The 24,200-nt window shown below is 30.2% G+C and overlaps 3 protein-coding genes and 1 long non-coding RNA gene across 6 annotated transcripts in view; 1 reads left to right on the top strand and 3 right to left on the bottom strand.

Annotated features, from left to right (window-relative positions):
- Positions 1–583, bottom strand: part of LOC139993048 (uncharacterized) — a 91,092-nt gene extending 90,509 nt beyond the window's left edge. The window contains exon 1 of the mRNA XM_072014456.1: positions 444–583. Within this exon, the coding sequence (XP_071870557.1) occupies positions 444–508 (65 nt within the window). The 5' untranslated portion in view covers positions 509–583. The remainder of the gene's footprint in view (positions 1–443) is intronic.
- A 508-nt stretch (positions 584–1,091) lies between these two features.
- On the top strand, positions 1,092–2,225 carry LOC139993320 (uncharacterized). Its single transcript, XR_011801359.1, has 2 exons — positions 1,092–1,230; positions 1,616–2,225. It is a non-coding gene; the product is annotated as an uncharacterized lncRNA (long non-coding RNA).
- Positions 2,226–3,732: 1,507 nt separating this feature from the next.
- On the bottom strand, positions 3,733–8,091 carry LOC139992942 (dnaJ homolog subfamily C member 8). Its single transcript, XM_072014259.1, has 7 exons — positions 8,062–8,091; positions 7,662–7,778; positions 7,155–7,313; positions 7,009–7,075; positions 6,853–6,947; positions 6,631–6,770; positions 3,733–6,549 (listed from the first exon to the last, which is right to left on the bottom strand). Exons 1-7 carry the CDS (start codon positions 8,074–8,076, stop codon positions 6,315–6,317), a joined length of 828 nt encoding a protein of 275 aa, XP_071870360.1. The 5' UTR covers positions 8,077–8,091; the 3' UTR covers positions 3,733–6,314.
- A 6,753-nt stretch (positions 8,092–14,844) lies between these two features.
- LOC139993268 (uncharacterized) overlaps positions 14,845–24,200 on the bottom strand; it is a 340,358-nt gene continuing 331,002 nt past the window's right edge. For all 3 annotated transcript variants that reach the window (XM_072014837.1, XM_072014854.1, XM_072014846.1), the window contains exons 5-7: positions 21,601–21,799; positions 18,906–19,012; positions 14,845–17,126 (exon numbers count right to left, since the gene is read on the bottom strand). In XM_072014837.1, coding sequence (XP_071870938.1) covers positions 17,001–17,126; positions 18,906–19,012; positions 21,601–21,799 — 432 coding nt within the window. In that variant the 3' untranslated portion in view covers positions 14,845–17,000. The remainder of the gene's footprint in view (positions 17,127–18,905; positions 19,013–21,600; positions 21,800–24,200) is intronic.

Here is a 24,200-nt window from a genome sequence, read left to right as displayed (position 1 = left end):
GATTCGATTATTCACATAACAGTAATGAAAAATACGTGTGCGTGCACGATGTATAAATTTTGCATAAATCTTTTTGTATAAATCTAATCTAATCCGTCAAACTGCACACAGAAACACCTGACTAAATCACATTCCAATACGACGATTCAACACCCTACCGACTACACGACCGATCAAATCAAACGATTCCTTGTTTAAGACGGTCACTTTTAAGAACGCATTTCCAATTACACAAGTCATGCAACAACGTAACTAAAAGCTGAACAAAAACATTTCTGTCGGACTCCTAGAACAATTATTCGTTGATGATCGACCGGTCACGTAAATTGCAACAATTGACAACGATTGATCGAAGATCGTAGTCTTTTACATAAAAGCAGCGGGCTGACAAAACGAATTGTAAATGGTAAACCATGCGATGAGAGAACACTGCTGAACATTACCCTCGTTCCTCTTCGGCAGTCGGCGGTCCCTGTTGCGCGATGCGAAACACGTCCGTCGTCGACATGGTGCTCCGCTGGCCAGCACACTATTAACACACGATCACGGGTCACATATCGACGCCACTTTCCTCCAATTATCCAACGTCGAGGATATTTTCCTCGATTCAAATCTACGTAGCGATGCCGCGCACTCGGCGCGATCCACGTGTGAACGCGCGCTAGTCGTGCAAACTAAGTACGTGTCCAGGTTGGCTGGCGCCCGTCAAGGCTAACACTGATGCCGTGATGTGCTGTGAGAATGGTGCGTGCTAAAGCCGATGTATGCAAGATCGGTAGCCGCTAGCGCAACAGGTTGCGAGTCCACACAGATTTTCCACGATCCACGACCGGCTGGATCCGCCGTAGCTATCGATCGTTCACGGCGATCCAAAAGCAGTGAAGAGCAACGCACGACAGCGACCAACTCACTGCAGTCTCGTGTAGTGTCGCGGCGAAGCGGTCACGCCGCACCTCTACTTCTGTTGCCGTTCTGTTCTCTTCCTTCTACCTGTGCACGCCACGCACACCATCATTTTTCTTTTAGTTGTGTGTACCATAGACGCTCGTTTGTCCACGGACGAAACGCGTTCCTTCTATCTGCGCGCACGTACACGCCACCACACCATAGTTGGTGCTTTCGTAGAGATGCTATTAATCTCTATACATTGCTATCTTTCGGCTATTTGTGTATTTTCATACATACGAGTTTCTCCTCTATTGCTTCGCCGCGCCGTGATTGTCTATTTAGGTATACGAACGTTTATCTCTCGTTATGTTTTTGTGTGTGAACAGGTTCCACGCGATTGTATATATATATATATATATATGAATATGCCGCGTGACGTGGTCATGCTTGTGCTGTGCGATGAACACACGTGTCTTTTGCGTACGCACGCGTCTCAGGTAGATGGTATTTCTTTCATTTGCATACTGTCGTAAGCGTATATTATCGACATTAGTGTTTCGGTATTCGTATCTGTCTGCATATTGCTTTCTTTGGCTTAGAAAAAATCACGCAAAGGAACTTTTTCTTTTCGCTATGTCACCGATGCAGCTTGATCTTTTGCTTGCTATGATTATGTTAGTGTGTTTCTTTCAGACATACATATACACACTGACATTTTTGGTTACAGGTCCCTTGCGATCGTGTCCGTCCAGATGCATTTCCGTTTACCTGTTGTTAAGGACACACACCGGTATCTGGTTTCCATCTGTGTAACAGTTCACGTCTACAAGTAGAAACTTTACGTTCTATTCGTGAAGCGGTCGCACAAACACGAAGAATCTCGCTATATGCACAGAAATAATATTTCTTTAAACTGTGTGCGAGAAAGGCACTATAAGAACGGTTTCCTCTTGCCGTGCATCGGTTCTTATACGTCGATATTTATCCTGGCCGGTTCGTGTATAAACGTATATGAATACGTTTCCATTACCCGTGCACACGTACAATAAAAACTTGCTTATTATATATGTATACATGAGTACCATTATATATGTATATGTTAGTACGCAACTCAGCTATTCGAATACGGAGTTCTTTCAGAGCAATCGCGTTACGATCTTCACCATATGAATTGAACTTGGAAGATCTTGTATCATTTTGTGCAACATTAATAATGCATGTATTTTATACGGTTTGTATGTCTCGAAAGAGAAAAACATATAATATATTTGTTTATACGATGAAGGTATTATTTGTGTAATTTCTATTACCATAATTGTTAATATAATCTCTCTTTACTTTACTTTATTGTTTTTCAAAATATTTGAAAGTTTAATGTAAATTATATTGTACTATATAATGTATACAATTATTAATAAATGACGTTTTTAGTAAATACTATGAATATAATAAATCTATAATTGAATATTAATTTTTTATGTATCCTTTAAATTAAAATCTTTATCGAAAGAGAATTTGCCGATTTCATGATCTTTGAAGATATTCGATTCGTACAATTTTATTTTTTTTCGGTTCTGATTTCGTTCAATTATATTATCATATTGTGAATCATTCTTCTTCCAACTGGAATTTCACTCTCTAGGTCCTCAATCGCAAATCGATTTATTGCAATTACCAGTATAGAGAGAAACCGATTTCCTACGGATCGAATTGAAAATTTGAAAGGACGAATTGTTACCTGTTGCGCATGGTGCGTATAATACGTATACACATATGCCTCGCACATGCGCAGTTTGCAAATGCAAAGCTAAATATTAATATTCTTGCTGTATTATACATTTTTACAAATTCTAAACAAATTAAACAAAATCTATTCATAATATTGGCAATCAACTGTATCGTTAAATCAATGATATAATACAAGTAGGATATTTATATAAAATTTAAATATTCTATTTGTACTATAATCTTTTTGAAAGAGTACAATATTTGAACAATTATAGTAAATACTTAAATAGAAAATGCAAATATTTGAAGAAAGTATAGATCGTCGAGCAGCGTGTTTTTTATTTAGAACTTCTTGTACAGTTCATTTAAGCTATTTTCTATAACCAAAGGGTATTAACGAATTTACTTTATATTTTTTATATAAGGATTTGTAGATTTTCTGTTTACTAAAGTACAAATAGTAACTTTTTTTAGTTGTAATAATAGTGTAGCATATAAAAATGTATTATTTATAGCAAAAATATATTATTATAAGATTACATTTTTCAATTACTGTAAAAGTAATAACAAAAAGGTTAGAATATTTCTAATTATTGCAATATATGTAAGATAAAGTATAACTTACAAGAGAAAATATTAGTACTGTTGTAAGTTATGTCTTAAAATTAAATAAATAAAATATGTTTCTATATGTGTATAATTTCGGTCAATACATTTCTATATGTGACTCACGTACACACTCCGGATGGAAGTGTACAGTCACGTAAAATGCATTTCATCGTCATTGCTAGCGCAGCAGCTTTGAAAGACATTATGACGACAAAGTGTTTAGCAAGTACAGATAAAAATAAACATTGCACATAAAAATTGCATTATACCATACTCCTATATTTATTTATAAAAGAAATAAAAGTGCTAATTTTAGTCAGTGTAAACATGCAAAGAGTAAAAGAGACGAGACGATGAATAATTATTAACACATTTGATACTATTAACAGGAGTTTAATAAAATTAAAGGATATTATGTTAAGGTTACTTACAATAGGGATAGTTGTGTTCTGTATTTCGTTTTTGCAATTTCTTATTCTCGAAAATTTGTAGTAAACATACTAGTAAATATCTATAAATATGAGTAATTTATTTCTTGTAATATTCTTATTGAGTTACGATGTAAACCTAAAAAAGCCTGATGAGGAAGTTGTGAAATATAAAATATGATTATATATAAAAATTGTAGAGTCTTCATTCTTCTTTCTTCCAGTAATTACGAATGTAGAGTGCATAAAAATTTGGTACATTCACGTAAACGAATAAATAGAACACGACTTGTTCGATTTTTCTACAACGTTACACTTTACGCACCTTTAATTTCATATTTGCATATCACATTATTCAGGATATATTTATCCAAATTAATTTCAGCAAAAAGTTTTCGTTGATATTTCATATTGAATTAATTCAGTCACATAAACGTTATCATGTTTTTCATACACCCTGAGTGGAGTTATTAAATTATGAATACTCGATGTGTATCATATTTACATTTTATATCCCATGGACGTCATAATATACAAGACGAATACATTAATAACAAATGGTCGAACTAAATAAAGAACAATACAAATTATTATCATTGACGATTTGTAATCTACTACTTGTATAAAATGAATTTTTTTATAGCATTAAATAATACTATAATATATCCGTCGTAACATTTTCACGAATGAATAAAGAATTGAAATCAATTTTAAGAGAAAAAAGTTAATTTTTCAAACAATTCCGCCTAATAGAGAATATGTGGTCATATAATATCATTTGTTGTGATATAATAAAATTTTTGTACATATAAATAGAAGCCACGAATAGATTTTTTTCTACCATCCAGTATCGTACATATATTATAAATAAACGAGGCATTCTCCGAGTGTGTATTGTTTAATCCATTATTTGGTATTACTTAATGATAGTAAACTGATTATTAATATTGCGCTGATGTATATATCTATATATATTATATATATTAATAAAATAATATTATATAATATTATATATAATACATGTATTATATATATTATTATATAGTACATAATATTAATAAAAATATTATATATATATAAATCGGAATTAATAAAGTTTATGGCATCATAGAAAAGTTCATATTACAAAAACAAAATAGAAAAAAATTGGAAATAAATGTTATTTCACGTTATGATCAGCTATTCAGCTTAATATCTTTGATAAAAATTTCATCTTACGATTTTATCTTTTACACACACTTTCTCGCCGTTTATTCTTGTCGGCACTTGTACAACATTGACTTTCATATATTAGTAAGACTATTTAAAGTGACTTGCAATGAGAAACTTATGCTTTAGAAATTTGTCTTCTTACAATAATCTTACAAATTACAGTTGGACCAAGTGTACGTCGCGATATAACATTCATTATGCGAGTATCTATTGAAAACCGGAAATTATAACTACATGGCCCGTTAAACTATTTCGATGGCAATGAACGTAAAATATTGTCGTATCACTTATTTAGAGTGTTTTGTTAAACTAAAAGGAATGTATTATGTTATATTTTCTGATTTCCAAACGAAACATACGCTAAATCATTTTATATATGGTTTTGTTCGTAGCATATTTAAAATCAGAAATTAACAAATTCCAGATGTTAATATGACTATTGTAATGTTACTAAAGGTGCAAAATATGATTGTTAGTGCTGCGACAAACAATTTACCGAAATTGAAAAAGAAAGTGAATAAAGAAACAAAGTTATATAAAAGCGTCACAATTTCATCCGCATTACGTATGAAATACAGATGAAATATTTTGCCTCAGTATAATGTAACAATTATATTATACATCGTTAGATAAATATATTTTGCGCACACATGACACCAATACATAATGTCGAATTTTTATAACAATATGTAAGCAGAGGTTGTATTCTGTAGAAGAATATTTATACTTTACCTTTATATTTTGTATTTCAAATCATCTTGTAGCTTTAAAACAACAATATTTATTTAATTGTCAATTATTTGTACGATATATGCAAACTTTTCACAATAATTTATAGAAGTATAAGAAAAAGCAAGAAATATTAATTTAAATTTCATTTAACACATTGTATAACTGAAATGTTGTCTTTTTTTAAAGCATTGTGTCATGTGATTGTGTATTTCAGATAAAAATGTGAGGTACGTGTATATCATAAAATTGATATTTGTCATACAAATGTATGTATAGTACAAATGTAAATTGTCTTGCATTTCATACAATAATTTCATTAGACCAAGCTTTTATTTAAAGTTGAACTTATTCGGGCCATGTAAATATATCACAACTATGTACGTCAATACATACATATAGATTCAACAAACACACAAATTATTTGTGAACGATACATACACTAATCATTCTCACACTTTGCTGCTCAATGTACTCATCACTCTGTTTACAATTCATTCTCTACTTTGACACCTGATTTTAATTTTTTAACTAGTTTCAAATAACAAATTCTTAATTAAGAAACGAATTTTAAATGAGAACAATTCCAATTAGTTCTAATGAAATCAATAATCTGTCACATATTGAAAACATGCTATTTAAACTACTTTTTTTTGCAAGAAATATGAAATGCTGATCAAATAAAAGAATCTATATCAGGTGTCAGGAACAGTTATTTAATTATCGTGATTCAGCTTTCGTTTTAGGAGGCCTGAAAGCTTTTAATTTTTTTGCTTTCTTTTGTTTTGTGGCACTAGCACCAGACTGAAAAGCTTTCCAACTATCAACTCTTGATTGTCGAGATTCTTCAAAATTTTTTTGCCACTCACGTTCTAATGCTGCTTGTGCTTCTGCAGATAGTTCTTCTTCCCGTTTCCTTTTACGTTGTTCCGCATCTCTAGTAGCTAATTCCCTTCTACAGAAAAAAAGTCACAAACTTTTATTTACAGATAAGAGGATCCGTTTCATAAACTATATTATTATTATTCAAATTAACCTTCTTCTCTCCATGTCAGCAAAGAGTTTCATTGTCATAACCCAAACTGCATGTCTATAACCTTCTTCTGTTTCTTCTTCAAGTATATTTGCACTTTCTGTTTTTCCCTCCTTTTTCAGTTTTTTCTTCTTTTCTACAATCTAACAAATTTTTTGACATTTATAAATGTATTGCGCACATATTCTTATAAATGAGAAGGATTTATTTGTTTATTATTCATACCATATGATCCGTTCTAGCTTTTGCTTCTTCTATAACATCCATGCATTTAGCTCTAGTTTCTTCGTTTTCCAATGTTTTCCATGCTTTGTTAACAACTATAATGAAAGAAACAATTTTGAAAATTCATCAGTTCTTAAAGTGAAAATTAATACATACTTTCAAACGCTTGTTGTGCACGTTCTGCGTCATCTTGGTTTTTATCAGGATGCACAAGAATTGACATCTACATAATAAAAATAATTTAATAACGTATATTTTAAAATTTACACATTATATTAAAGACGAAAAAGATGTTAACTTACACGTCGATATTTCTTTTTTATTTCATCTATAGATGTGGATGGATCAATTTGTAATACTTCAAAAGGGTTTAAATTAAAATACGACGAGCCAGGTCGAAGTAGTCTGTCAATTTGTTGTTTGGGAGTTAATACCGAATCTCTTTTTTCTATTTCTTTCACCTGAAGAAAAATAAAATTTCGTACAATGCAAAACAACTATTTGTTTAGGGCGCGAATACAGTTGTATAGGTTAGGCTTATTTATAACTCAAAAGTTTACTGAGAAAGTAATTTAGTTTATGATGTTTTAAGAAATGTTAGGTATCACTTATCAAATAACGGAAAACTATTGGTAAATTGTACTTTAAATTCGATTTATTATTATTGTTTAATGCATACATAGTGACGTTTGTTAACCCTTAAAGCAAGGTACAAGTGTTTACAGTTATATAACCAAGAATTGTATCAAAAACTGACTTTTACACAGATAGATGTTCTAATGATATGATGTCATTCGAGATTTACATACTTCGGAATAAAATTCATTGAATTCGTCCTCCTTCTTGGTTGGACTATCACTGGATATATTCGAGTTGGTAGCAGCCATCTTGATTGTTACTAACTTCCATGCTATTAGTGGTGCCGCCTGTGAAAAAATGATATGTATTTCGGATGGACTAATCTGCGACCCGCTTATTTAGAGAAACAGATACAATATGACTTATGTATTATTGCATTCATATGCACTAATCTTATCGCTAAAATTATTTCAATGCATAACAGAACTTATTAATAAATTAAATTATTAAAATTAAGTAAAAAATATTTTATAGATAATTTTGTCTAATTTTGTACTTATACAATATAAAAGTTTAATAAAATTACATGTATATTGTATAATTAGATTACGAATACTTTAGATATTTTACATTTAATTTTCTCATAAGTGCAGAAAAATCCACATTCTAATTTTTCCGGTGATTATGAAAGTGGATAAGTAAAATATCTAAAAAAATTGGGTTTATCACTTATTTTACGTTGCATAGTATTTTTCAAAGTAGTAGAAATTTAACCATATTATATATTATATTTTTAAACAGCTGGATTGAGTTGGATGTTGTGTCATTAAACAGAACTCAATTCATGCGCCAGACGCAAAACTTTAAATATCTCGAAATGAGACATAGGACACTTGCATAATCACCGACTCAATTATATATAATATGGGAAATGTATTAGCTTGTCCCAAAAGTTTCTTTTGTTTTATAAGGAAATAATACCAGTACAACATTTTTTGCTTTATATCACTTTATTAAATTATGTATCATCATAATAATAGAAATAGAACAAAATGGATCATACAAAACATGGACAAAACAAAAAATGTTGTGCATCTATTATTTCTTTATAGAAAGAAAGAAACTTCTGGGACAACCTAATAACAGAGAATGAAATTTCAGAAAATGGATTCGGAAAATCGAGTAAAGAAGTCATTTAAAATTTTATAGTATTTTATTAACAAAGCTTAACAACCAATAAACAAGTAAAGTTTTCTAGCGGTAACAAAGAAGTATTACAGGAAAATTAAAATTGTACATTCAATATATACTATAGCATAAAATTCTGTTCAAATCAATGGAATAAGATCGTTTTTAAAAGTACTAGTACACGTAACTACTCGCTATTTTCCACCAGGAAACACATAACGCATAAATAGGAAGGTGTAAACACTAGTACAACACTATAACATCTAGCATACATTACATTTTAACTAATCTAGCATGATATCTATTAGTTAATCGTGTACTAGTGAATACCAGTTCATACATAAATGCATTTTCTTTAAATGTTATCTATGAGGGCCAGTCCGTTTAAGGAACGCTATTACAAACGCACACAGTTTCTTTGTAACATTTTACTTGCTTATTAACATACGTCACATTCATCGGATATCTAGTTACATGAATTGCAAACTAATAGTTTTACTTACACACATCAACATTATGCGATTCGTCGGCTATTCTCGTTTTTTCTAACTCTACCTTTTTTTCAAGAATCTTAACGTCCTTTATTGTGCTAAAAGTTTTTTTTTTTGAAAAAGTAATATATATATATATATATTAATGTATATATTTAAATGTATATAAATATATATACATTTGTATTAAATGCCATTAATAACTATAATTTTTATTAATAAAGATATATATATATATATGTATATCAATATATTAGAAATAATATATCAAAATTTGACACGCAAAGATTTAATGCAAAATTGTGTTTAAATGAAAAGATTTTTGACCATCTTTTTGTAATATTTTATATTCTGTACATCAAAGTTTAACAACGATAGCAGCATTATAATTAGACGTTAAGATTCTGTTTTTTTTTAACGAAGCGGTTATTAAAACATCAAAAACTTTAGTTCTCAACACGAAACAGTCAGGACATCGACGTTTTTCTTTAACGAGGAGTAGTATATATATTGTTTGCATTAAACGCATCATTTATGCATATATTGATAATGAACGTTGATTTTCTTCATTCTTTAAACATAATTTGTGTACAATCAGATATTTCATGTTCATATATTATGATCAAACGTAAAGAATTTTAATAGAAATAAAAGCCAGTGTTAAATAAGAACAGATGCGTGTGTGTATAAATTTATCAAGTACATGACATAATTTACAATTGATAAACGTGAGCATTGTACTCTAACTGTACTTCAATAAATTACCATACACATAATAATGGAACTGATAAAAATCTAAACGATATCATACATGATTATAGTATAGTTATACACTATGCATTCCTAAATAATTCCACTTTGCAATTCTACCGTAACGAACATACAAACATCACAATAGCTTATCTCCCTTTTTCATGTTACCACAAGTGATTATATGTATATTATAAATTCTACACGGACTAGCGATTAATGGTATCAATGATCGAAGTTCGAGAAACATTTATGAATTGCATGCGACGTTGAAACGTGCGCGCTCAATAAACTTCACATATTGATCTGAAAATCTATATTTCGATAACTATTGACTGCAAAGATTGCACGATATAAATCATAACAGACGACCTATGTGTATAATCTTATATGTATAATGTGTTCTCTCAGTCGATCTAGCCTGGTGATTGACTTATTAATTTATGTGTAGTCTGTTCATTAAATCGCACATTTTACAATGAAGTACACAATGCTAGCTGTACTAATAATACCTTGACATCTCTTGCTCTATGCTAGTGTGTATTCTAATAGTGCGTAAAACGAATTTTTTTTTTTTTTTTAGGGCAACTTATCATAGGTACAGTATAATTGTGAGTAAGAAGACGAAAACCTATGATCACTTACAAAATACTATATCTTTAAATTCTTTACGACTCCTTTTTTAGATGGACTGTGACCCCAAAATTTCGTTCAGAATACGAAAGTATTTAAAGACATTCACACAATCGGATCTAAAACGTGCGAAATAATTCGATTCGCGGCATCGTACATTATATCAGAAAATATCACGAAGATATTAGAATTCTTTTATAGGGACATACGATGATCGTTCAATATTGAACGTTCAGCAATGAATCGTTTGCTTGTAAATGTTTGCATCGTTTCACAGCTTGTACGCTAAACGAATAGTCTCAGCGAAGGTCCTCCTCAAGATTTTCGCTAACTTCCTTATGAAGTTCCTGTCAAAATATATATATTTGTATTTATTTTTTTTATCCGTAAAAATTTACGTCTATGTAACTTATCGATATGCACCCAGAAGCTTATCGTAATAAAGCGAATATGTATACATATTCTCTATCCACTTACAGAAATACATCGCTTAGATGCATACATAAAACGTGTGTCATACAGCGTACGATTACTGGTTATAGACATACAGATTGGTCGAATTTTCATTGATAGATTCCATAAACATACACTTATCAAGAACGCGAGATAAAGTTTCGAAAATTGAATTCTTACTCAAAGCCATAAATTTCATTTGCCATTCGATTATTGTACACTTATGTATATTGAATCAGTGGATAATGGTCCTTTGATTTCGTAATTGATCTTCATGTACCTTATTGATCTTAAACTCGTCGATATTTTTTCTGGAATAAACTTAGTATTTTTACAACATGACATGTGCTGAACATTTTCAATCATTATGTGCCGATTTATATAAAAACATGTACATATATAGATTGAAGCAAATCTAGTTTTTTTTTAGATCGTAGAAATTTTATTACTTTACGGCCATATTGCTATTAGAGTAGGAGGGATAAAGGTTAGAAACTGCTTCTTTGTATATTTATCGTGTTTTATACGTATAGAAATATCGTATCTTTAAAGGTTTAAGGACCTCTCTTAATAACATTCCATGAGAAACCAAAGCACCATTGAATGTTATATATTTCTATAGGACATTAATACGCTTATTACGTCTACCATGTACACACTCTTAAACACATTAGGTAGACCTCTCGTATTAGACATCCGTATGTGTATGTTCATTGTAATTATACTTATATCATTGATAGTTTTTTTCGCTGGAGTGAGTCCCGGTTTTCATAGACTTCAATAACTTATTTTCAATATCTTTTTCGATAAATAACGAATTTTGCTAAATATCTTCATTACTGAAAATAGTTTTAATTACTAAAATTAAAATAGATTTGATTTTATATACAACAAATAATTTAATTTATATGCATTATGCATAGGTAAAAGTTTCTGTTTTATATAGTCATAAAAAATTTTTACGCACAATTAACGATCAGTCCAGCAAAATAAAACTACGTTAACATTATTACGTAGAATACACTATATAAAAATCTTACAGTAACACTCGCAAATATATATGTATACGCCATTGCATAACGTCATATTCGCACTTACGCACACGTATAAACTTTCAAAATCTATTTGGCACTCTCCTAGTTTCATCAAAAAGGCGAGCACACTTGCTATATTCATCAATTCAAAGACATTGCATCGAGTATAGCTTTACTCCATCGCTACATGTAGTTCTGCTTTATATTATACCTTAAGTTCTCCTTAATATTATGCGATCATTGGTCTAAGAAGGTATTTTGTTTTGCATAAAAGATATGAATTATGTCGCGACTAAATTATCCCAAGGTAATCGTAGATGCATCTGGATATACATATAGTAATTATAAATATAATTTAACCAGTCAACATTTCAGAAACAAAGTTTAATAATGAATTTGTATAGACTATGTAACGTGTACATTTCGTGATGATTCTTTGGTTAACTTTAGTCTTTATATTAACATTAAGAATATAATATAGTCAATTAACATTGCATAAATAATGTTCGCGATTTTTTCTAAATTTTGATCTTTAAGTATTCAGATTCTTTTTTGATTTATAGCACAAGTAAATATTTGATTATGTGGTAATGTATTTGCAAGAATAACTAAATAATTTACAGAAAGGGTTAAGTATATATGCTAAATAACAAAATTAGGAAATATTAATGGAAAATAAATTGGAAATTATCAAGCTGCAGCGTAGTCTTCTGTGTCGAAATTTCTTCAAATATTGTACGTTTCTTTATACATATACATAGATCATAGAAGAAGATAAATATCTACGACAAAAGCACTATTCTACACAGTCAATAGCTACAGTATGTATGTATTCCTCTTTTACGTAGATTTGCTGAATGCAGACAATAAATTTCAATCCGTCTTGTTCATAATTTTATACAATATAATCTTGCGCATGATTGATATTTGATATAATTTTAGAAATTTCCATTTCCAATATACCTTAATATTAATATTTGTATAAATTTCATTCGAAGCTTGTCAAGTTTGATTCATTGCAAAATCTTTTATGTATTTCAGCGAAAAAAGTATATTACAATGCAAAATTATCATGAAATTTGTAAAAATGAAAGTACTGTTCGTGTAAGCTCATTATTTACGGTTGCTTGGAATTTTATTTTGTACGTGTTACTTTTGATATCAATAAACTTAAGGCGATCGGTGTGATAGGAAAGAACACCGTTCGAAAAATATTTTATTCCCTGCAAAATTTGATTCGCATAAGTATCGTAAGTTTCATTTTGTTTTAAGATATGAATCAATTTGAAGAGGAATGCGCATTACGAGATCATAAATTACCTTTTCGATATTAATCATCAAGTATGTCATTTGACCACTTAATCATCATTATTTTAGTTTCTGTATATGCCTGTACCCAGCATTTCTCCGAACTGTTCCGTTATTTTGTTTGTTTGTAACAGGCTTTTGATTGGGATATAAGAATCGTTTTAAACATACAAGGGAAGAGATTATGGGTCACTAGGCATCGACATACATTGAAAAGGATCCACGTTTTCATAATAGATCGTCTTGTCGTCTCAATGTCTGTCGTGCATTACATATACGTGCATTTTGATTTCGAGCTGTCAGCCATTGGTTTTTTTTTCTTACACATTACTTACGTAGTAGATGATTCATATTTTTGTTTCTTTTACGACTAGATTTTAACGATTTAAACGCTCAGTATAGATTTTTCCAAGGCTGTTATGTGTTCCACTTGAAATGTAAATCAATATCACAATAATGTGTATTAAAATAAATATTCCATTCCGAGAAGTACTTATTTTAAATATTATGCAAACTATGATTATTTATATATATGAAAGATTGCAGATGTCTGTCAGAGATTTTTGATAAATATACGTAATTGAAATTTTGATATCAAATTATGATATATTCCGCGAATTTTTTTCGTAAACGGACCTTTACAGAAATTCGTTTGATTATATAGTTTATAATTTATACATTTAAATCGTAAGTTCGCCATAATTCATTATTAGAATTTTTAAATATTAAGATAACGTAGCAAAACTTTTTATAGTGTATATATTCCTATTATATTAGTTTTTGCTATCATTTCATGCATCGTTGCTTATTCTAATAGCGTGATAGATGAATCATCGATAAATCGATTAATTATTTTCCACAATCAATTTAAGCTTTCATAAGCTTTCATGAAGCAAGCAAATGAAAAATAAATAACGCCATAGAATTTATGGTATTTTATTAGCTATGTACGCTGAAACTTCTCAGTTTTTAAAATTAAAAAAATTGGGAGTCTATTCATTTTTTTTAATTTATTAAAATTTATTTTTTAATTAAAAATTGAAAAATTTGGTGGAAAGTTAATCTTTTCAGCTGCGTTAATTGATATAATGTTCGAGTCAAGTTATGTTAATACACGAACTCGAATATTTTTCATGAATTATAGCGAATACGATATTTTATTGATTTAACAGTTTTTATAAAAACTATAGTGCATCATATAATTATGTTAGTAGATAAACATATCTTGTTTACATACATACATATGTACTTTGCTAACAAAGAAATATAAGATGAATCGACGTTACGTAGAACAATGGATAACTTTATAATTTCTGAAAGTGTAGAGGTTGACTAAAGTGAAATATTTTATTTCAACTTGCTCTAAAAGTACGCACGTGTGTCTGTTTATATCATGTAAGTGCTTTTATATTTATATTGTATATATGTAAATGTGATAATGATGAGATATGTTTATTATGTCAAATTTCTTAAAGAATACATCCTCTCCTTTCTGCATTATTGTACAATAACGTAAATGTGTATGATCTATGGTTAGCATTGTTTCAACCAATATATATAAAGCAGTAATTCCGTTTTAATTGGAGTCGAATGTGAATACAGCACATACCATCTTGTAGTTTTTCAACTGATGATGAAAAGAAGTTCGTACAGGACATTATAAGTGAACTGCTTTCTGCACTAAGTAAAGATATTGATAGCAATTTTTCCTCTTTCACTAGACGGAAAAAATATGTTTTTATATGTTCAAGATAAATAAATTTTAACTCTGTTAGGTATTTTTCTTTTAGGAGTTTACGAAATATTTTCTGTGTATGATGTTACATGTCTAAATTATTGTTAAATGAAGCATATAGATACAACAAAATACAAAGGTATAGAATCATTTGTTTTATAAAATAGAAAAGATTATTCCTGCAGAATTAAAAATTTTACGAAAGAAAAAGACGAGAAGAAATTTGAGAAACATGATAGAAGTGAAAGACAAATATTTTGTATTGAACTTTTAATGACTTATTCTTTTTCAAATGACTTCCAGTATGAGATTAAAAAAATTGCTATTTAAACTTAAGTGTGTTAAATATGCACGAATAAAGCGAAATCAAGTCTGTTAATATCTATCGAGGATACAAAATTACTTGATAAATTAGTGCAAATTAATATCTCGTATTATATTATATCCTCCTATAGTACAGCTAATAATTTTATAGTTGGTACGACAGTAAACTTCAATAAACTCTATAGAAATAATTATAACATAAAATAATGGGTACAATAAATTTTTCTCTGTGTAACATCACCATGCTATACATCCTGTATTACATCAGTTGCGGTTACACCATCGCGTACGACAACGATTATTAATAAGTTAATGATGTTATACCTAAATATCTAGTTTCCACCTTTAGTCGAAGCAAAAATGTTTCTGTATTACGAAAAAGAGTGTCATCATTCGCAAAGTGATATTTGACGCAGAATAAATATATTATCTTACTAAATTGCTACCGTTTGTCCTGTTCGTAGGTAAAGAGGGGTCTCCTTTGTTCAACAAACTCTTATTAAGTTGACAATACTTAATGACGGCATCACGTATATCGACCATCGAATAGCAGAAAGCAGAGTGTTGTGTTTCACACTTAATCACTTAAATCATTTTTTTTATTTTGATAAGCACATGCACGCGCATATTATATTTTTAATTTGTATACAAAGATACACAACACTCGACAATGGGGACACATCTTATAAATCTAACATTTCTCAGGATTTTCTCCATTATGAACTGCCTTAACAGAAATTTTACACCGCGTTTACACAACGTTTACGTGTGAAACGTACTGGTGTAACTTTTGTATTTTGTGTTTGAACGTGCAAGCGGCTATTCCGATCGTAATCAGAAACTAAAATGATCAATTTTATTTCTTCCTTATGTTGGAATTAGCTGTTCTTGTAGTACTTGGTGCCCCTGTCGAATTATATCTTTTTTCATTTTGATGAATTTTCACATTAAAGAATCCTTTTGATAATTATTTTATTTTTCAGATCGAAAAGATGAAATTTTAGAATCACAACAAAGACATAATTTTACATAATTTCATTTTTGATGAATTATCCTTTTCTCTTTTGAAATACTAGCAAGTTATTTTATTATTCTAAAAATTCTTTATTCAATAAAAATGCAACAAAAATTAATTTCTGCATTTGTATTGTTATTTATTGTCGCCAAGTAGATCTCTCGTGATATCATAAAATATCACGAAAAATACAATACTAAAAGCATCATTCCAACATACGGAGAATCTTCAAAGGAACCTTCGTTTAATTATATATGTTTTGATAAAATCTATCTTCTATTCCTTTTACCCTCACACTCAATGTCATATTTCCTTACTTTACATTCACACATATTTTCTTGGGACATTCGATTAACGAACATGATTCCAATTAGCGTACACACAAGGTGATGTATGGTTTCTTGTAAATATGTACCGGCTGAATATCATCAGACGAAAAGTGCTATAAACACAGATATGTATATTTTTATAGAGACCATAAGTGTGAAATAAAACAGAATTTGCGGTAATCAGTCACCATGAATGCAGAAGTGAAAGTCTTGCTCAGGCTCGTTTCTGGTACACCCCCTTCACCAACGTCCACGCTAAGATCCTTTTTACAAGGTCATACGTGGCGAGCGGTGGAGGGGGTCTGGCCGCTATGCTTGGTCCACCTCGTGACAAACTTCCATATAGTCTGGATTATGCATTATATCCTTTATCATGTCCTTTAGGATCGGATAACGGGGAAAGATTGGATACACTTTTGAGCTATTGTATTCCTCCTGTGGGAGACAGAGCATTAGTATTATTAACATAAGGTAGGTCTTCATCATGGTCTATGACAAAATAGTGAGTAATTGTAAATTGGTAAATGAAAAAATTAAAGAACCCATGACAAAAACAATTTCTGTCCACGTTTGTGTTTCTCCATGACAGCGAAAGATTGTTCTAGCATCTTTAATTTCTGTTCAATACAATTTAATTTTTTAAACAAAATATTCATAATTATATAATAATATGTAAAATATACACAATTCCTGAGTGAGTGTATTTATAATTATATCGCAGAAAAACTATACCTATTTAATTAAATCATAAAGTCCTCGTGACAAAGGTTTTTATAGAATTGGTTAATTTTCATTTGATAGCAAGTTAAAGTATAGATTATTTTTTATAACATTAATTTCATCCCGTTGTAAGTTTGCGTTATTGTCTAAAAAGTAAAAAAATTTTACAAGTATTGTTTTTATTATCAACCCTCTTAATTATATTGGATCTGTCATTTGCTTGGTAAGGAAAAATTCGATAATTTTGATTTGGAAAGAATTAATGAACATTGTGATTATATATTTTATATTTAGGATAATTATTAAATTATTATCAATTTTATCACATTGAATATTTTATTTTATCTTATAAAGTGAAAAGGCAAATAAAGAGGGCCTTTACCACTATGTGATAACTAAATTTATATAAGAAATTTATATAAGAAACCTTTCATATAGTTCATAATAATATTGTGGATGTTTAGTGTAAATATATTCAAAATTGAACAAGGATAAGTATATGAGATTGCTAATGACCTTCGAAAGCAACATTAAAACGAAAAAAAACAAAAAGTAGATGTTTAATTGTATTTGTAAATTATGATATAGTTGGATACAAATATGCAATTATTTTATTCTAAAAAGTGTGTTCCATATTTTTCTAGAAGTTTTAGACTAATAAGATACAGGTTAGAATTTGTTTCCAGCAATACGTTCGTCGGAACAGATTCGCAGGCTAAAAAGACATTACACCTTAGACCTAAGCACTAGATTCAAATAGAATCAAACATATCATAAACACTTATTAATCATGTCATAGTACCACATCAGATAAATTTACTTAAAATTCTCTAACGAGAATTGATTATAAAATAAACGCAAATAAAAAAAAAAAAAAAAAGAAAAGAAAAGCAATACGTTAAGGAACTGTCTGTCTAAGAAAAGCAACGCGAAAAAATCTTGATCAATCAGTGCCAGGAACTATTATTTCTTTACGAACTTTGTCAGGTTTGAAGTGAGCATTGTGAATAATGATAAATCTATGTGGGCAGCGTAGCGCTAAGTTATTCTTACTTTATTCATCTCGGTCGTACCATTTCTTCTCAAATGAAGTATCGGTATTGTGGGTACGGCATATAAAAATCTCTGACCGGCATTTTTGCATTTATAAGACAGCGTGAAGAAACGTTTCTGACTTTGAACAATAGTTCTGTTGACGCAAACAAATTTTCATAATTTTACGAACAGTCATTTCTTTTCTCTATTGAATAACTTCTTTTATAGTTACTCTGTTTGGATAACGAAGAACAAGAAAGTAAAGTAGGATTTACACATAAGATATGTATATATGTGTATTTGCATGATAAAAACATAAGGAAGCTTCTCAAGCGAGCATGTTTCCGAACATGTTTTTCAGGAATTATTTACCAACTTATTCAGTTTCGATACATGTAAAAGAAAGAAAAAATGACATGTGAAACAAAGAATAATTTGGTTTACTTAGTTTATAAATACCTTTAAGTCTCGAATGAGATTTCTCAGCCCCGTGTACTTTTTCAATAATCTGTACAGGTCGTTAGTCATTTGAGTGTTCTCTGCTTCAATTTGAGCTGTTGTCATACCTATACATACAAATAAATATAATATATATATATGTAAACTCCCTAGAGTTCACGCGGTATAGGGACTTTTTGTTTTACGGGTAGCACGACGTTCTTTGTTTCACGGACAGAGCGACCCTCTTATGTTTTACGGACAACCATTTTTGAGAAGCATGCAATTTCCCAAACGGACAGACAGAGAGTAACATTAGAGGCAGACAAGATTACGGAATAGTTATTTAAAATTTTGAAGACTGACGGAGAAAGATCGGTAGCTCAGGACGTTGAAAATCGATTCTCGATTTTCAGGTAAACATTGTACAAAACTTGTTATTTCTCGTTTATGTAATTTATTGTTATTTATTGTTATAGACGGGTATCAATTGTTGTTTATTTTTGTACTTTATCTAATTACGTTCATAATAAAGAAAACTCGATTTTTAGACTTCAGAATCGATTCCTGAATTATTCCAAGAATAACGATCTTACATATATATACAGAGGAATAGATCGATAGAGAACAAGTGTAAAACCTATTACGTTTAATGAAAAATGTATATAACGTATATGTTATTTGATGCAATGCGTAATTGACTTAATCAGTAATTTATTTTAAAGTCATATTGGGCTTCATCTTTTTATGACACGTTTAATATTTTCTATAAGAAGTTGAATCTCAATGCTTTACACATTATATGAAATTTCATTCCAGTTTTATTTATTTTCTTTCTATTTGCTTTATTCTACAGAATCGTCTATAAGATAGATAATTTTTAACACTAAAACTGTCTTAACAATTAAAATGACCAATTTGTAATTTTTCATAGTAATTTTTGTAGTATGTATATTATTGTGCATTCATAACGATACATTTAGTGTGATATTTTGTAAAATATGTAAATAAAAACTTGCATTTTCTTGAATTGTACATATATTTTCACACACCTTCCATTTTGATCTCTTTGCTGCAAGTTTTGTATTTTAGACGTCGGCAATTGTAGTGTTAATGGCTTTGAAAAATATGTCGCAATTAACCATAATTTGTAATAGGTGTATTTATATTATATAGAAAGTAAGAAAAAGCAATATATGTATAGTTATATATGTATAGATCTTAGGTAAGAACAGCGAAGAACTTAATTGTTTTAAAACTGTTATTTATCTATCATACTTTCTTAAAATTTTATTTTAAAAACATATATTTAACAACAAAACTATGTTAGTAAATTATTGCATTATTACCAAATTATCATGTTTGTCTTAAAATTGTAGTGTCAATTCTGATGAAATGGATGATTGAAATGGTTTCAAGGGGGACATAGTTTGATGTAATTAGTTTTTGTACGAATATGCGTCGTGGACATATGAAGGTCAAGTTTGTTTTTTGAAATGAAATCGTATATTTTTCATTACGTTAGCCGATCCAGCTCGTAATTTTGCGTAAAAAAGAATAAATCTATTCATAATATAGGACCATTAATTTAGGAGATAGTTTAATTTCAATTCGAATTCAATTCAAAGTGGCATAACTGGAACCACTGCGATTACTTTTCAGATCATACTAAATGTATATGAAAATATTTCAAAAAGATAACTAATCACGAAAGAATTACGGAATGTATATGATTTCAATGATATCCTTAGATATAACATAGTTGTTACGTCGCGAGGCTTATTATGGATCGTGTTTCTAATCGTCTCTCGCGGTCCTCCAGCGTCATATACGAATCGTTTCATCTTCCCGACGAAACATACAATGTATCGACGAGCGCATGGTTGCCGCCCGGCCGCGAGTTCCAGAAACGTCGATTTCGGTCCGTTCTTTATTTTCACAAAGAAGTCGGCATACGTGATCATCGGCGCGAGCAGTGGCGTGATCCGAGCGCGGTGGGGGTCGTCTCCCCGAGAGGACAAGGAATTTATCTTAGGACAATTAATCTCAGTTCAAAATTCATATTGCATACATCGAAAGCTCTGACGAATAAAATCGCTTGTCTAACGAATATCGAAAAATATCAAAAGTCAAGTTCTCGGTGCTCTACCCATCAAATCGATCAACCTTCGGGTCAATCAATTATTGTACTTCCCGGCACGACGAAGTCAAACAATATCTGTCGATGCAACAAGTATTGTAGGCTGGTTAAATAAATAGATATAGATTATATAACTGTAGATTCCAGTTATATTCAAAACCAAACACCCCTATTATCCTATAAGAAATAAAGGGATCGCCCTGCTCGTGGTGTCGATTCGTTTAATCGTAACGGGAATTTACAACTCCCGTTGACGCATTTCAACACTATTACGTCTCCCCGCGACTGGACGAAAATACAATAGTTCAATAAAAATGTTACGAATATAAGTTGTAGCGATTATTAGAGAATACTACGAAAATAAAAATAAAAATAAATAAAATATACTTCGTATGATATAATATTATAAATTAACAATATTATTTTTATTATTAAAATAGATACCTCCTCGAAAAGTAAACATATGTATGTTTAGCAATTGTATCTATTGATTTTCAACTTTATATTTAAACAGCTTATACATTGGAACAATGCATATTTGGAAAATTGATCTTCTGTAATAAAATTTCAACTCACTTTCGAGTCTTTCAATGCGTTCTCTTTTGGTATCAGCTTCCTCGGCCAGACGGGCCGAAGTTTTCACACCCTCCCCGCTTTTGTGGGACTTCTCCATAATGGAACATGCGCGTAGAACAAAGGCAGGCACTGTTTCCTGTTTTTCCTGTTTAGGTATATCCACCAGTGTCCAGTATTGAGTCTCCAATTTGATGACGTCCTAGAAAGACAAAGTCACAGATGCCCTTGTATATTTAGAAATATAGATCATTTGACATATTTTTGCACCAACTTGTTTACTGTGACATTTAAGCATTAACTAGTTAGATAGAAACATATTAGATTTTTTATTTTAAATGAATATTTTAATATTTTAATCTGAATTAAAATTACACGTGGAGTACTAGGAAAAGTTAGAAGCTAACTTCATTATTACAATATTTAGTAATTAATTAGTAAAATAAAAACATATTGAATTTTCTGTTTTTGAAAAATATTATATCTTGGTTTAAAAACATTTTAATATTTTAAACTTGGTCAAAACTATTTATACATTAATAAAAATATTTCTACATCAACTTCTTTATTTTAGTATTTAAAGGTTAATTAACCACATACAAATGTATTGCAGAAGTTTTGTTTTTGAAGAATATTATACCTTAAATTTAAAAAATTTTCCAATATTTTCAGTTTGGTAGATCTACTCAACATTTTTTAATACGACACTTTTTCATAAAATTAAAAGTTAATAACCAAAAAATAATTTTAATTCGATGGATTTTAGTTACATAAATAGAAGTACATATAATATAAAATACATAATCGACAAGAAAAGCAGGGAAGTCTTGTTAAAAGACTGTAAAGAGCAAACAAAATAAGTATGGAACACATTCAAAATATATTTAAAAATAAAACGATAGGACGAACAAAAGATTCTTAAAGCGGAAAGGGTGAGGGCGATAAAGGAAAAGAAGAAGGAAAAACAAGAAAAAATGGAAAGAGGAGGGAAAAGCAAATCCATGAGCGATTTCTGGGGGGGACGAAAGAAAGAAAGAAAAGGGAGAAGCAAAGGAATGAGAAACGAGTAAGGGGAACACAGGAGAATAAAGAAAGAAAAGTGGTAGGAAATGAAGAAACACTAAACAAAGACATAGAAGGGGAAGAAGCACGGAGATCTCTGAAATTGACGAAAAAGAATAAAGCAGCAGAAGAAGATAAACTTAAAGTTGAATTGATTGATTTTGTGAAATCAACAAAGATTTTGGGAGAGAGAATCAGAAGATGAAAAGATACTAAAGGAAAGTCAGGCAAGTTTTTGGTAAAAGAGAAGTATGCGAGATCATTTGTCTTAAATGGCCTAATCGATAACAAATTTTTAAAAAAAGACAGAAAACTATATATTGCATTTAAAAATTTTGAGGTCTTCGATTTATCTGAGACAGGGAACTGATGTTCAAAATGAATGGAAGTAATTAATAGATATAAATACTTGGGCATTGATTATCAACGGGTAACACGTTCACTAAGCATTTAAGGATCACCGCATCGCAGCGAAATTCTGGAAAACCGCGAATACAGTAGGAAGCTTGTTGAGAAGAACAGAAATTGCAGGCTTGAAAAGAAAGTTGTACTTAATAGATACACCAGTACAGGGTTCATGTATGGAGTGGAAGTACGGGGTTGGAAGAGAAGGAAGAAGAGGAAATAGAAAGAGCACAGAGAAGATGCCTGAAAATAGTTCTAGGATCAGATACCAATATTCTAGGATACATATGGAGAATGGAGTCTGACGTTAGGAGAATTAAGGTAGAAGTATGTAAAAGGGCTGCGAGTTATATCCTCGAGATATTACAGATGGGAGCAAGCAGATGAGCCATAATTCATCAAATTGCAGACCTCCGCAGAATAGAAAATGAAGCGTCATCAGTATAGAAAAGAGAAGTAATTGATGTAATGGAAAAAATAGAAAATGAAACAACATAGAAGATGACAAGAAAGCAGGAAAGATTTGAAGAAGAAGAAAAAGAGCTTAAAAGAGGGTTAAAATAAAAGAACAGGGAAGGATGATTGGAGCAAACCTGACAAGTCAGGTTGTGATTGGTGCAAGATAGGAATGGAAATTGAAGAATATCTGGAAGACAGAATGGTGGAAGGGAAACATAAGGAGCGGTAACCAATAAAGTATGACAATGTGGAAAGAGCAAGGAAAAGGGCGTTTAGGGAGAAAAAATGTAAGGTATACAGAGAATATGAAGCACATACACAGTTGCTTGGAAATCTTAAAGAATTTCTATTAAACTACATAAAACTTCTAATAAATAAATAATATAAAATGCATAATGTCGTATTGAAAAACAAAGTTTCCTGAAAAAAATAAAAATAATCTTTTTTCGAAATTTTATCTATTAAATTCAAGAATTTTGGTTTAATTAAAGAAACATAATATAGCTTACATTTATATAGTTTTAATAAAATATCAAAAAATATCATTTGTTTATCTACTGCAAATTGTATTTTTGTTAACATATTGATAGAAAGGAATATTTCTTTGGAAAGTGTAGATAAACACTTTAAGTATTATAGTATTGCGTAAATTCTGAGAAAAGAAATACAAGGAAAAG

Source organism: Bombus fervidus, chromosome 2, assembly GCF_041682495.2.
Source record: "Bombus fervidus isolate BK054 chromosome 2, iyBomFerv1, whole genome shotgun sequence".
NCBI lineage: Eukaryota > Metazoa > Arthropoda > Insecta > Hymenoptera > Apidae > Bombus > Bombus fervidus.
The sequence above is the reverse complement of the archived record's forward strand: the minus strand, read 5'-3'. Positions and strand labels throughout refer to the sequence as shown.